At 38.4% G+C, this 15543-nt stretch overlaps 1 protein-coding gene across 16 annotated transcripts in view; it reads left to right on the top strand.

Annotated features, from left to right (window-relative positions):
* The window catches only part of ST7 (suppression of tumorigenicity 7), a 288286-nt gene that overhangs the window by 161670 nt on the left and 111073 nt on the right, over nucleotides 1-15543 (top strand). For 15 of the 16 annotated variants that reach the window (XM_064374161.1, XM_012456975.2, XM_012456973.2 and 12 more), the window contains one exon: nucleotides 15210-15369. Coding sequence is in view for 15 of the 16 variants with exons in the window: in XM_012456975.2 (XP_012312398.2) it covers nucleotides 15210-15369 (160 nt within the window). In the remaining variant the exon portion in view is untranslated. Of the gene's footprint in view, nucleotides 1-4586; nucleotides 4861-15209; nucleotides 15370-15543 lie in introns of those variants that run through there. The other variant, XM_064374125.1, reaches the window with a different exon arrangement.

The following is a 15543-nucleotide window of genomic DNA, read 5'->3' as shown; positions in this document are numbered from 1 at the left end:
TCAGCTCTTTCTTTACAGGAGATAAGACTCTCACTCAGGGCACTCTTAGATTCGAGGCTCAGGATGTGCTTCTGGAGACAGGAGTTAGAATCCCTGAGTTCATTGTTTTCTTTCATCACTTTGTCAGCAAACTTAGGAGCAACCAACCAACTTCATTATATTCCTTGGTTCTCCACATATGGTCAAAGGTATTATGTGTAGAGTTGCTAAACTCTTTGCCTCTGAAGAGTGATGAATCAGGAGTATCAAATGCATTTATTTTGCATAACTCTCTAAACAGGTCACATCAAGGACTGTCAGTGTTCTCCATAGTATTCGAAGTAGAGTCCTTAGCATTTTTGGGTCTAATTATATTAAGCATCCAACTCCAGAAACCCCCAAACCAACTAAAGAAATCTATCCTTAAAATTCTGTTTCTCTAGAACCACTCCTGACACTAAAAACCTGTTTGGATAAGTGGAAAGCCAAATAGAAAGCCCAGTACTGGCTGCAAAGACCAACCCAAGTTGAGGGGAAGCATATTACACTTCCTCCTTAAAATGGGTTAAAATGAGGTATGTGTGATAATTTGTACCATGGCACCTCTTAAATACTAATCTGGTCACCTGTATGTGTCTCTGAAGTTTTCCTTGTTTTTTAGAGACATGAGAAAAATAAAGACCCTGTAGAGATCAGCTCCATAAAGCTACAAAGCTGGTCACTAGTTTATTCCATGTAAGGGCTGTAGTTTATTCTGAGATTGTGTCCTTACTTTTTAATGTTAAAATTTCCTTCTGAAATGATGGTGATAGTGTATGGTAGTGTTATTTTACTATTATTACTCTGCAAAGAAGAACATAGCAGTGCCACCTTGGACTTCACATTTATTAGGTGGCAGGAACTCTTGGCTTAAGAGAACAACCACCTCAAAAATTTACTTCTACTTAACCTGTTGAGGAACAACGTAAATTGGCCAAATGGTAAGTAGTAAAAATATTTGAGTCTGACTTAGAGCAATGAGTGGAGAAGAGAAAGGCTTTAGATAATCTCTTCAATCTAGGGGACTGAGGGCAGAGGAAATTAATCTGAGAGAAGATTTGGTAGAGGGAAGCCAGCAGAAACTGTTTTGCTAGAAAACCACAGAAAAAATTCTGGTAACTGGTGAAGGTATGGGAATGAATCTCCTACTCCAAAGGTTTCTAACTTTATTAATTAAAAAATATTTTCATTAGGAGGCTATATACTTATTATTTAGAACTAGGGTAAGAAACTATATTAACATAGTGAGAATTACATAACATCCAGAGAGGACAGGGAGTAGACAGAAGATGATGAGAGGAAGTAATGAAAAGGGGAGATCAGTTTCAGTGAGATAGGTGATAGAGGAGAAAACCATGAAAAAGGAAGAAGTCAAGTGAGGCCTGTTTGCAGACACCATGATCTTATATTTAGAAAAACCTAAAGACTCCACCAAATACTGTTAGAACTGATAAACAAATTATGTAAAGTTGCAGGATACAAAATCAGCATACAAAAATCAGTAACATTATGCTAACAGTGAACAATCTGAAAAAGAAATCAAGAAAGCAATCCCATTTACAATACCTACAAAAAGTACAAAATACCTAGAAATCAATTTAATAAAAAAAGTGAAAGATGTATGCAAGGAAAACTATTAAACCCTGATGGAAAAAAATTGAAGAGGACACAAAAAAAGTGGAAAGATATTTCATGCTCATGGATTGGCAGAATTAATACCATCAAAATGACAATACTCTGCAAATAAATTTGACAGTACTCTGCAAATAAATTCCCATATTTAATGGAATCCCTATGAAAATACCAATCACATTCTTTATAGAAATAGAAAAAATATCTAAAATGTATATGGAACCACAAAAGACCCCGAATAGCCAGAGCAATCCTGAGCAAAAAGAACAAAGTTGGAGGCATCACACTACCTGGCTTCAAAATATATTACAAAGTTATAGCACCTGAATCAGCATGGTACTGGCATAAAAACAGACACATAGCAATGGAACAAAATAGAGAGCCCAGATATAAACCCACACATTTACAGCTGACTCATTTTCGACAAAGGTACTGAGAATATACGTTGGAGAATAGACAGTCTCTTCAGTAAATGTGTTAGAAAAACTGAATAACCATATGTAGAAGAATGAACCTGGACTTCTATCACCATATACAAAATCAAATCAAAATGGATTAAATACTGAAATCTAAGACCTGAAACTGTGAATCTTATGAAAGAAAACATTGGGGAAATCCTCCAGGACATTAGTCTGGGCAAAGATGTTTTTTGTGTAAAATCTCAAAGCACAGGCAACCAAAGCAAAAATAGACAAATGGGATTATATCAAGCTAAAAAGCTTCTGCACAGCAAAGGAAACAATAAAGTGAAGAGACAACCCATAGAATGGGAGAAAATATTTGCAAGCTATTCATCTGACAAGAGATTAATAACCACAGTATATAAGGAGCTCAACTCAATAGCAAAACCCCAAATAATCTACTTATAAAAATGAGAAAAAGATCTGAATAGACATTTCTCAAAAGAAGACTTGCAAATGGACAATGGTTATATGAAAAAATGGTATCGCTAATCATCAGAGAAATGCAGATCAAAACCACAATGAGCTATCATCTCATTATAGTTAGAATGGCTTCAAGCGATTCTCCTGCCTTAGCCTCCTGAGTAGCTGGGACTACAGGCATGTGCTACCATGCCCAGCTAATTTTTATAGAAAGACAGGGTGTGGTGGGTGCATTGGCTTATGCCTGCAATCACAACACTTTGGGAGGCAGAGGCAGGAGGATCACTTGAAGCCAAGAGTTCAAGACCAGCCTGGCCAACATGATGAAACTCCATCTCTACGAAAACTACACAGTTAGCCGGGCATGGTAGCACACGCCTGTAGTCCCAGCTACTCAGGAGGCTGAGGCAGCAGAATCACTTGAACCCAGGAGGTGGAGGTCTCCCTACATTGCCCAGGCTGGTCTTGAACTCCTGGGCTCAAGTGATACTCTTCCTTGGCCTCCCAAAGTGCTGGGATTATAGGTGTGAGCCACCATGCATGGCTGAGGTTGATTAATAGGTACAGATATACCAGTCAGATAGAATAAATAAGACCTACTGTTTGACAGATTGTTAGGGTGACTATAGTTAACAATCTGTTGTATACTTAAAAATGGTCAGAAGAGAATAATTTGAATGTTCCTAGCACAAAGAAAAGAAAAATAAATTTAAGGTGGTAGATTATTCTAGTGACCCTGATTTGATCTTTACATATTACATGAAGGTATCAAATTATCACATGTACCCTGAAAATTTGCACATCTATTATGTATCAATCTTAAAAAGCTATGGGGAGAATCAGGGATTGTTGAGGTGCTAGGACTTTGGTCATTCAGTGCTAAGCCACATGTCATTTTTCAGAGGAGAAAATCGAGACCAACAGGAGAAAGAAAAGGAAATGTTTTGTCTAAGCAAATGTTTTGTATTTGGTAGAGATGGGATTTCACCATGTTGGCCAGGCTGGTCTCAAAGTCTGACCTCAGGTGATCCACCTGCCTTAGCCTCCCAAAGTGCTGGGATTATAAATGTGAGCCATTGCACCCAGCCCTTAGCCCACTTTTTGAAGGGATTATTTTTTTCTTGCTGATTTATTTGAATTCCTTGTATTTTCTGGAAATTCGTCTTTTGTCAGATGTGTAGATTGTGAAGATTTTCTGGCACTCTGTTAATTCTGCTGATTATTTCTTCTGCTGTGGAGGAGCCTTTTAGTTTAATTAAGTCCCATCTATTTATCTATGTTTTTGTTGCACTTTTGGGTTCTTGGTCATGAAGTCTTTGCCTATGCCAGTGTCTAGAAGAGTTTTTCCAATGTTATCTTCTAGAACTTTTATGGTTTTAGGTCTTATACTTAAGTCTTTGATCCATCTTCAGTTGATTTTCGTATAAGGTGAGAGATGAGGATCTAGTTTCATTCTTATACATGTGACTTGCCAATTATCCCAGCACCATTTGTTGAATAGGTTGTCCTTTTCACACTGTGTTTTTCTTTGCTTTGTCGAAGATCAGTTGGCTGTACGTATTTGGCTTTATTTCTGGGTTTTTCTGTTTCGTTGATGTATATGCCTGTTTTTAATACTAGTACCATGCTGTTTTGGTGACTGTGGTCTTACAGTATAGTTTGAAGTTAGGTAATGTGATGTCTCCAGGTTTGTTCTTTTTGCTTAGTTTTGCTTTGGCTATGTAGGCTCTTTAGGTTCCATATGAATTTTGGGATTTTTTCTAATTCTGTGAATAATGATGGTGGTATTTTGATGGGAATTGCATTGAATTTGTAGTTTACTTTTGGCAGTATGGTCATTTTCCCAGTATTGATTCTCCCCATCCGTGAGCATGGAATTGTTTCCATTTGTTTGTGTCATCTGTGATTTCCTTCAGCAATGTTTTGTAGTTTTCCTTATAGAGGTTTTTCACCTCATTGGTTAAGTGTATTCCTAAGTATTTTGTTTTATTTTTTGCAGCTACTGTAAAAGTGGTTGAGTTCTTCATTTGATTCTCAGCTTAGTTGCTGTTGGTGTATAGCAGGGCTACTGATTTGTGTACATTAATTTTGTATCCTAAAACTTTGCCAAATTCATTTACCAGTGCTGGGAGTTTTTAGATGAGTCTTTAGGGTTTTCTAGATATATGATATGTCATCAGCAAACAGTGACAGTTTGACTTCCTGTTTACCATTGTGGATGCCCTTTATTTCTTTCTCTTGTCTGATTACTGTGGCTAGGATTTCCAGTACTGTGTTGAATAGAAGTGGTGAAAGTGAGCGTCCTTGTCTTGTTCCTGTTCTCAGGGTAAGTGCTTTCAACTATTCCTCGTTCAGTATAATGTTGGCTGTGGGTTTGTCAGAGATGGCTTTTATTACCTTAAACTATGTCCCTTCTATGTCAATTCTTTTGAAGAGATAAATAAAATTCGTAGACGATTAATGGGATTAAGCAAAAAAAGAAGAGAGAAGATCCAAATAAGCTCAATTAGAAACAAAATGAGAGATATTACAGCCAATACCACAGGAATACAAAAGATAATTCAAAGCCACTATGAACCCCTTTACATGCATAAACTAGAAAACCTAGAGGAGATGGATAAATTCCTGGAAATATCCAACCCTCCTAAATTAAACCAGGAAGAAAACAAACTAGTAACAAGCAGTGAGATTGAAATGGCAATTAAAAAGTTACCAAAAAAAAAAAAAAAAAAAAAATTCCAGGACCAGACAGATTCACAGCTGAATTTTATATGTTCAAAGAAGAATTGGTACCAATCCTATTGACCCTATTCCAAAAGATAAAGAGGGAATGCTCCCTAAATTACTCTCTGAAGCCAGTATCACCCTGATACCCAAACCAGGAAACAAAATAAAAAATAAAACTAGATCAATATCTCTGATGAACATAGATGCAAAAATCCTCAATAAAATATTAGCTAACTGAATCTAACACCATATCAAAAAGATAATCACCACGATCAAGTAGTTTTCATACCAGGGATGCAGGGATGGTTTAACATACGCAAGTAAATAAGTGTGATGCACCACATAAACAGAATTAAAAACAAAAATCGCATGATAATCTCAATAGACGCAGAAAAAGCATTTGACAAAGTCCAGCATCGCTTTATGATTAAAAACCTACCATAATATTTAAAACAGAGTGAGACAACTTCAGACTGGGAAAATGCTGTCACATGCTTGGTAAATTGTTACTAAATATTGCCCAAAACATGGCAATCTTTTAGCATATATGTTTGGGGTGGGGAGAGAAGGGGAAGGCATTACAAGTCTCCATCTAATAACTATGATTTAAATTTACAATAATATTTTAGCATTTTCTTTGTAAAACATCTTTGAAGTATTTTTTAAGTAAACAAATAGAAAAAAAAGAACTTCTCTGGATACAATTTTATACTGAAACCAGTAATTCACTCTGATGCTGAAAGGTAGGCTTTTGTTTGCACATTCCATCTCTCAGGAGAGAAGGTCACTGAAGAATGTTATGCACTTAGATGATGCCAGGCGCTGATCTAAAGCACTTTGCATGCTAACTCATTTACTCTTCCCCACAGTACGAGGTCATTGCTAACGTTGTTTCCCTTTTACTTACACATAAGTGCAATAGGTAGAATAGGCCAGTTAGTAACCTGCCTTACATCACACAGGTAGTAATAAGAGGAGCAGGATTGGAACCCAGGCCATCTTGTGCAGGCAGCCTGTATTCTGTCACTCGTTTTACTGCCTCTGTGGTCAGCTGTTTTTCTAGCCTGCTGTATAAGTGGTAGGTCTCTATTTTATTCTAGCAAGAGCTTGGTGTGGATTCACAGGGTCTAAATTAATTACCTCAGTGTGGGTTGTTTCCTTTCATTCTGGTAAGCTAGACCTAATGGTTGTTTTCCTTTTTAACTCAGGTTTGGTGAAGCCCCACCAGCAATAAAAAGATTTCCCTAGAGCGTGGTCACCTTTGCAGATCAGGGCTGGTGAGGTTGTCTGTGCCCCTGCTGAACCAAATGATCATTGCTGAGCTATGGTACATTTGCCTTGCAGCATTCTCAGGAAGGAGAGGATACTCCTGACTGATAGGAAACTTTGAGCAAAGGAAAACGTCTCATGTAGGAACATTTTGAAAGTTCTCTCTCAAAATGCTAGTCTGTACTGAGAGCTATGTAACTACAGTGTGTGACTAGCTCTTGATAGCTTTAGGTTCCTGCTGTAGAGCTTGTTGACATGCCTAACCTTTAGGGACTCAGCTTTGCCAGACCTCGAAATGAACCCAGGGTAATGTTTCTATTCAGCCAGTATCCTTTTCTGCTGAGTGCATTTCAGGGAGAGGCAGCATTGAGGTAAAGGATCAGGTGCTCTGCAAAATAGCTGTGTGCATAGAAATGCTTAGCAATTTGCTTCCTAACCCCAGGGAGAAAATTACCTAACTGCTCTCCCCTAAGCAATGTTCTAAGAGCCTGCCACGGACATTTAAAGTATAGTACTGACCCTGGGGAAATTGATTATTTAGGGGCCTCAGAATTTCTATGCTGGAGACTAAAATTATCAAATTAAATTTGATTTCTTTGGAAAAGAGAGCTAAAAACAAACAGAAACCCTGTTATTTCCTCTGTAAAGTCAATTAACTGAACAAATACACAACATGTTTAAAAATAAATAGGTGTTTATTTTATTAGATATCACGAATACTTCTAAGTTCACAAGTTGAAAGCTAGCAATGACTTTCTTATACCGTCTAACTCAATCTTCCCTTTTAGTTCCTGTGCCCATACCCATCCATCCAGCTTTTTCCCTTGCTTAATTTCAAGATACCCCTCTGTCTGCTTGGCGCAAGCCTTCCCATCCCAGTCTAGTTCCATCCACAAGAATTGCACCTGTCATCACAGTCCAAACCTGCCAAGTTAGTCTTTTATCTGCTAGCAAAGACATCCCTAGCCTCTGTAGGGAGTGTGTATTTCAGTGGAGAAAATCCCTGGGTTTTGCTTCACTTGTGAGAGAGGTAAGGTGGATATGTGCAGAAAATGCTCCCCTTAATTATCTCAGAATGTTGATAGATGCATAAAATTCTGTATGCTGTGTTGAAATTTATACATAGATTCCTATATTCCTATTAAAATGTGTGTGTATTTATTTTAATAGTGATACATGGATTGATACACATTTTAATGGGATACAGGATATGTATATTGATATACATATATGTACATATGTGTGTGTGTGTGTGTGAGTATGAGAGGTTATTTTTAAAAGGCATCCAGAACATAATTTTTAAAAGTCAGAATCAAGAACAGGAAATAGATAAAATCAGAAAAGTAAATATAATAATTAGTTCATGGATTAAATGTACAAGAAGTATGTTTTTGGGAAAGTGGTAGCAGATGACAATTGAGTAGGAATGAGTTGTAACAAAAGATACATTTATTGAGTTCCCACTCCGTGCTAGATGTACTGTATTTAGCACTTTGCATATATTATTTCATTTAATTTTTATTGAAATTCTAAGTGGTGGGTACCAGTGCTTTTACTCTGCTGAATATAAACAGACACAAAGTTTAAATAATTTAGCCAAGTTTATAAAGCAGATAAATGGTAAGATTTGAACCTGGATCTCTCTGGCCTTGCCTTCCATCCCCTCTTATTCAAAAGTAAGGAAGTGGAGATGAAGATTGCTGTTTCCTTTCACCTCTTTTTTATCCATCTCAAGAACTTGAACTGCACTTCAGGTAGCACTTTAATTGATAGTTGCATATGGATCACCCAAAATGATGATGATTCTGGAACAAAGAGTGGAAAAAGACTCAGGGAAACTTGATTAGAAGGGCTCCTGGGGGCTTGGGGTGGGAAGCAGCACATAAATATCAAGCCGTGTCATCTCTGAAGTACCTTGCCTCTTGACTCTAGAATAAAGAATGAGAGAGATGCTGTGGGGGCCAGATGACTGGGGAGCCTGCAGGCAATAAGAGGAAACAGGCTCATTTAGCCTTGTTGGATTACAGCTTTTTGAGTTCACCACAAAAGGTAATGTTCTTCTGCAGGAGATCACGTGTCAGGCAAAGAAAGTAGATTGATGCCTGTCATAGACTGATTGTGGGTATGAGCATTTAAGTGGAACAGATTAATGATAAGATATGGCAAAAATGAAGAAGGTGAATGAGCTAATGGCAGATAGAGAGACAAAACTGCCTTTTTGGGGTTTTCAGCTTACATTTTAGCACAAATTGAGAGACTTGAAAGACATGTAATTACAGTGCTGAAGCAGGGATGCTCAGAAGCGATCCACTTTAAATCAGTAAAGACCTAAGGACTAGGCATTCAGAAAACTTGTGACTTGCCTACATAACTTTGCTAGGTAAGGATGGAGTAAAGACTAGAACTTAAATTTCCACCTCTGCCCCAGCATCTTTCTGCCTCTCATAAAGTTTGCCTGGGAAGGTAGATAGCAGCAGGGTGTAGCAGTTGATATTTTCATTTTAACAGACACACAGAAGTGGGTCAGGTAGATAAGAAAGAGAGTGGGGAGAAGGAAGGAGAAGAGAAAAAGGAAAAGGAACGAAAAGGGAAAAGAAAGAGGGAGGATGAAGCCTGCAACCTTCTTTGGAGGAAACATTTTTTCTTTTTCTGATTGGCCATGGGTTAGGCCTTGTCCAGCCTAAAACATAGACTAATACCTAGCACAATTATGATTATATTTTATTTGTGTGATCATTTATTGTCTTCTTCCTCTTTAGAATAGAAGCATCACAAAGGCAGGAACCATATCTGTGTTTTTGTGTATTACTGTATACAAAATGCCAGGTGAATGCACATAAGATCCACGGAGTAAATGAATTAACTGACTGCATCAGAATTATCTGGGAGATTGTTTAAAATGATGGGTTCCAAGCACCACCCAGACCAGCTGAATTAGACTCTATAGAGGAGGAACCTGGAGAACAGCTGGCAGGGCTTAAGAGGAATGACACAGGCTGGCTTCTCCCAGTTCTCAGTGGTCTCCATGACTTGGCTCAGGAGAGTTACCCTCCCTTTTAGGCCTCAGTAGTTAATGCTGCAATGGAAACTCTCATTCTATGAACTTAGAGACACTGAGGTGGGGGTGGATCATTGGCTGTTGACCTTGAAGAGAGCCTTACTTCCCTGTGTTTTCTTAAAGCCTTGGCAACAGGTGGCCAAAAAGGCAGGTGAAAGGGCACAATACCAGTTTACATAGCCCCCACAACTGTTTAGGGGAACAGGTAGCTGAGGAGGGATTGGCTGAGATCTAGGAAGCAGGAGGCCAAGACCTACTCTGTAGCTATTCCATATTCCTAAACAAAACATACAGAAACCTAGAGTATATAAAAAAAAAGAAAAGTGTTGTGTCTGTCATGAGAAATTAGGAAGGACTTTGAAAGAGTCAATATGGTAAAAATGATATACTTTAGGATTCAAAAAGGAAGCTAAAAATGTTACAGGTATTACTGTAACACATGCCAACTGCCTAGGCCTATCTTCTTAAGCCCAGATAATCCCCTTTTGCCAAAAACCCTGTTTACCACCAGATATATTTTTGAAGACTTAAAGGAGGCAGTGATTTGGCAATCTATCTATCTAGGAGTAGACTGCCAGAAAGTTTCATATTCCTTCTTCAGTCTCTACCGTCACCGTATCAATCCTCCTGTGACATCATTGTCTACTTTAATTCTTAAGAAGCAATTAGTCAGTTTCAAGCTTTGTCATCTTCGTATTTCTCACGGGTTTAATGGCGTTGGTGTGGAATTACTACACTTTTGCTATGGGGGAATCTGGAAGCATTTTTGAGTGTGTTAATAGGGCATAGAGAAATTCCTGACACATGAACTGTTTTATATATAGAATATGCAATTCAAAAGAAGAGGACTTATTGAGTAGGAAGAAGCTAGGCTTCTTGAGCAAAGAGTCTACTTTTAGGTCTGCAAGATTGATGGGAGGGCCTTGTTTATTGTACCTTTGTCAGATTTTTGTTCCCTGCAGGTAAACATGAGACAAGTTTGAAACTTAGGCCAGCTGGAAACGGGTCTGCTCACAGCCCCGGTGCTCCTTAGTTATCTTCTCTGCTTCTGTCAAATAATAATGGAGGAGATCTCTGGGCATTGGTCACTGGGTCCTTGCCAAATGGATCTTTGTTTTAAATATAATCTGGACCCCAAGTATAGTTCTTGGCCCTTCTGCCTTGTAAGATACAGGTCCAAACCACTTCCTCAACCCTCACATTCCCAATTCCATCCCCACCTCCCTTATTTCCAGAAAATAAACCTTACCTGCACCTCCACTGAGATCAGTGTCACCCAGTTTTTATCCTATTGTTACCTTCTAACCTGAGAAACAGCTTATAACACACTCTACTTTCCAAAATAGAATGTCTCCACCTATTCATTCTTCTTTCTCTTTTTTCCTATCTTAGAGCAAGAAGTGGTGAAGGTAAATGGGATGTGCTTCCTACTTGGCATCATGTCTTTTGGTTATTTGTAGTCTTTTCGACCTTCAGTTTCTCTCTTTCCACTGGATTTTTTTCCCCTAACACAAATATGTATGAGCATCTCTTTTTCATAACAAAATGAACACAAAACCTTTTATTGATCCTGCTGTTCGTTTAGACAATCTCCCATTACATCAACCAGGCCAGCCCTTATCATCCATCCAGTCAACCTTCCAACTATCCTTCCATTCAGTCTTCTAGTCATCCCTCCCTTTCTCTCTCCCTCTCTTCATCCGACATTAACCAATTGCTTACAGTGACCTTATTTTACACATTAGAAAACTAAGCCCCAAAGGATCCAGAAAAGCAACCAAGATCACATAGCCTGGCTATCTAGTTTAAAGGGGTTTTGCCTTTAAACTAAATGATAAGGTCCCTATTGACTTCCTAAATGCCCAACACACTTGATACTTTTTAGTTCTCATCTTACTTCACCCTCTTAGGGGCAGAGCATGAATAGAAAAAAAGCACAGGAGTGGTTAAGTTTTTAAGACTATGAAATGCATATTTATATTTTAATTTTTTTGGTTATCTGTCAGACTAAAAACTTGTTCCGCTGTGGCAGGCCCACTGAGCTACTAGCATGTCCAAGAAGTACTTTTAAAATCTAAATTTGTTTATGAGAGTTTTGCTGTTTACATTGTAGGTATGCACCAGGGAAAAGAATTCAAAGTGACACCAAATATGTGCACCTTAAATAACACCATCTGCCCATTTGGATCTGTGCAGCTCTTTTAAAATACTGTGAGGTGCTTGCCCAAAGCCTGACATGTTTCAGGATAATGGAAAGATTCTTATGCTAAGACCCTAGATGAGAACACTGTGTTTAAAGTTCCAGAAGGTTTTGAGTTCTTCCCTTCTTTCTTTCCTAGTTGTTCATTCAATATATATTAGGACAAGGGTCCTTTTCTATTCTAGTGTCCCCTGTACACAGCAGAGGTCCATCTTTATACTTATGTTCTCTGTACACAGCAGGGGTTGTACTATTGCAGTGATACGACAGGCCTGAGAAGACCCCCCTTTTCCTTCCCAAACAGCTGCATGAATGACCCAGTCTTTACTGAGGACTATTATTACTGCATTAGAAATACTGGCTGGAAAGTCTATCACCTATTATAAAGCAAATGTCCAGTTAATAGGAGTCATTTTTACCTTAGGATGAATAATCTGGTCCCATTTGATAGACTACTTCTGGATTGGTTTTTTTATAACTAATAAAGCACAGAGGGACAGTGTCAGAGGGCACTTGGTAGTAAAGATTTGAAAAGGGAATGATAGGTTACATCTGTCTGTTTACATGAAACAAGGGAACTGTAAAAAAGTCTTGTTGGCTGGGCACGGTGGCTCACACCTGTAATCCCAGCATTTTGGGAGGCCAAGGCAGGCGGATCATGAGGTCAGGAGATCGAGATCATCTTGGCTAACACGGTGAAACCTTGTCTCCACTAAAAATACAAAAAATTAGCCAGGTGTGGTGGCACACACCTGTAGTTCCAGGTACTCGGAAGGCTGAGGCAGGAGAATCGCTTGAACCTGGGAGGCAGAGGTTGCAGTGAGCCAAGATCGTGCCACTGCATTCCAGCCTGGGTGACAGAGCAAGACTCTGTCTCCAAAAAAAAAAAAAAAAGTCTTGTTTTAGGGCCTTGGTAACATAGTGACAGAGAGCAGGGGCTTCAGGCTAAGTGACTATTTAATTGGCTATGTGACTTTAGTCAGGTCATTGTACCTTGATGGGTAGTCCTCATTCTGCATCTATAAGTGGACTCTGCAGAGTCCTTTAAGGTCCTTTTTAGCACTGACACTTTATGGTTCTGCTGGAGGAACTGACAAATCTGAAGAAACCCAAGGTTTGTGTGTGTGTAATGGGCGTAGGCATGGCTGGAGCAACCTGTGAGAGGTATTATGGATCGTGACAAACACTTGTAGTGGCAGGGGCCACGTCTTTGTGATCCTGGAGCATAGCTTATGATTGGTGTGGAACATGTAGTACTGTGTGATGGAATGAATGAACTAAGGACTGGCAGGTGCACCAGCAGCACAATATAGACAGCAGAAAAACCACTTGGGGCAAAGAATGTTCTGGGTCCTTTGGAGTCTTACTTCTCTTTTAATAAAGGCAAAGCCATGAATCTAGGGCTTTGTTGAGTGGTCAGGACTGTACAGTGAGTATTATTACCCTTTGTCATGATAATTTCCAGTACTTTCTACCAACTGTCTAGTAACAGGCAAAATGCTGTACTAACCTCAATTGTAGACTGGCGTAAAGAGGGGTGCCTCATGGCAGTATGTGAGGTGGGCTGCCCATGGGAGGCATGTGCATCATTAACATCATAAATGGTAGCTTTGGTATTACTCTTGAAAACCAACTGCAGCAGGCACTGAATTAGGTGTTTTATATGGGGTTAGTATGAAAATTGAAGATCTTTGAGATAAATAATAAATCTGATTTCCACTTACAGTTGAAGAAACTGACGTTCAGATAATAACTCACCAGGGGTTATAGACGCCCCCCTAGATCCATGGTGTGTAAATTTATCATTCCCAAACTTTCTTCCTTTATGCAAAATCCCATTCCTAGTCATTACAAATGTTACAAATTAGTCTTGTCCCTTCTTAACTTGATAGTTTATTCAGCCCTCTCTGCCCAGAGAAAATACTTGAATGTTTTCACGTGATAATTCACAATAAAATCTGAAAATATGAAATCTTAAGTGCTCCAAAATCTGAAACTTTGTGAGTGCTGACATAACACTTGAAGTGCTCCTTGGAGCCTTTTGGATTTTGGATTTTTGAATTAAGGATGCTCAACCAGTGTGATGTGTGATACACGTATTCCAAATTCTAAAAATATTCAATATCCAAAACATTTCTGGTTCCCAGCATTTCATTTAAGGGATACTCTGTAGTCAGAAAGAGTAACTACCTGCGATTAAATCAAGATGTCCTATTCTGGGATTGGAAACATTTCGTTTGATTGATACTTCCTTCTGGTCGTTCATAATGTTCCTTATGTCTTTTTAGAAACCTTTACTACAACAAAAGAGAGAAAACATCAGTTTTAAAATTATAGCCCAAAGTCCATTCCAGAGGAGATAATCTTGTTTTTATGGAATAAGTAAGGATAAAGATAATTCTATGTTAATTGCACATTTTATGTTAAAAAAATGTAGCTAATCCTATGAGACTCTGGGATATGGTTGATTCTTAAAATTCTTCTATGGAATGATTTGTGACTGCCTAAGGAAACCACCAAGCAGTCAGGGAGGAGAGAAAAGGATGTGGGAGAGAGCCACTTTGAGCAGTGGTAGGATGTGTTCACTGTAGAGAGGCAGAGAGGTCAGGTAAGAAGGGTTGGGGGAGGTCACTTGCTTTTCCAGTGCTTAGGAAATCCTGACTTCAGTCTAATCATGTAAGCATCATTGTTTTTTCATTACTGAAAGTTATTTCTTTTCTCTTTTGTAATTCACAGTACATAACAATTAGTAGACTTGTGAACTAGGAAACATTAATGGTGTACAACAGATGCTTGTGTTTATGAAGCACTTCTCTGCAAGTGGGATAATGCTGAACCTCAGTGGTTGGGTGCTATCCATGTGGGAAATAGGATACATCTCATTCTTTTGTTCTGTAAAACCAGTAACTTTCTAAGAAGGTCTTACCAAACACCGCCCCCTGCCCCCCGCTCCACACACAAATGTTACTCTTAAGCATTTTTTACAGGTATGGTTTTTATCAGATTTTAAAGTGCAAAGAACTGGAATATTTCATAAGTCATATTTCAAAAACTGATTTATGTACATTTCTGTAATTGTCTTTCAGCTGTGGTGATTTTATTTGCATATTATATATAAATTTGGAGAAAAGTTGTATTGAATAGTTCTTAACAGCGTTTTTTTAAATCCGCTGTTTGATATTAAATCCGCTGATTGATATTATAGTGTTTCGAAACCAGTATTAAGCAGAGAAAGCAACATTAAGAATTTAAATGTTATTAATTTTCCTAAAATCTAATTTTTAGAATAAACAATTTTTGAAATAAAAATTACGTACTTAAGGTGGATAGAATAATGTAAACGTAACGTATTTTATGGGCATGTATACAGAAGTCATAAATGATAACAGGGACCATAAACACGCTTATTTTTCTGTTCTAGATATTTGAATGGTGGTATTTTCGCAAGTATGGAACTTCATTCATTGAACAAGTCTCAGTAAGCCACTTGCGCCCCCTTCTGGGAGGGGTTGACAACAACTCTTCCAACAATTCTAATTCCAGTAACGGGGACTCAGATTCCAATAGGCAAAGTGTCTCAGGTATGGAATTTCCTTCAGTTTGCAACATTATTTGCTTACACTTACTAAATTATTGTTACTCATACTAAGACAGTAAGAATGCTGTTATTTAAACATTAGTCTTCAGAGAAGAATGCAGTTCATTTACCCATGGAGTTGGCAACCTGTATTAGAGAAGGAGGGTATGAACATCCT

The sequence above is a fragment of the Aotus nancymaae genome, unplaced genomic scaffold (assembly GCF_030222135.1).
Source record: "Aotus nancymaae isolate 86718 unplaced genomic scaffold, 86718_ANA_hifiasm-v0.15.2.pri h1tg000002l, whole genome shotgun sequence".
NCBI classification, from domain to species: domain Eukaryota; kingdom Metazoa; phylum Chordata; class Mammalia; order Primates; family Aotidae; genus Aotus; species Aotus nancymaae.
Note: the sequence above shows the minus strand (reverse complement) of the source record. Positions and strands in the feature narration are given on the sequence as shown.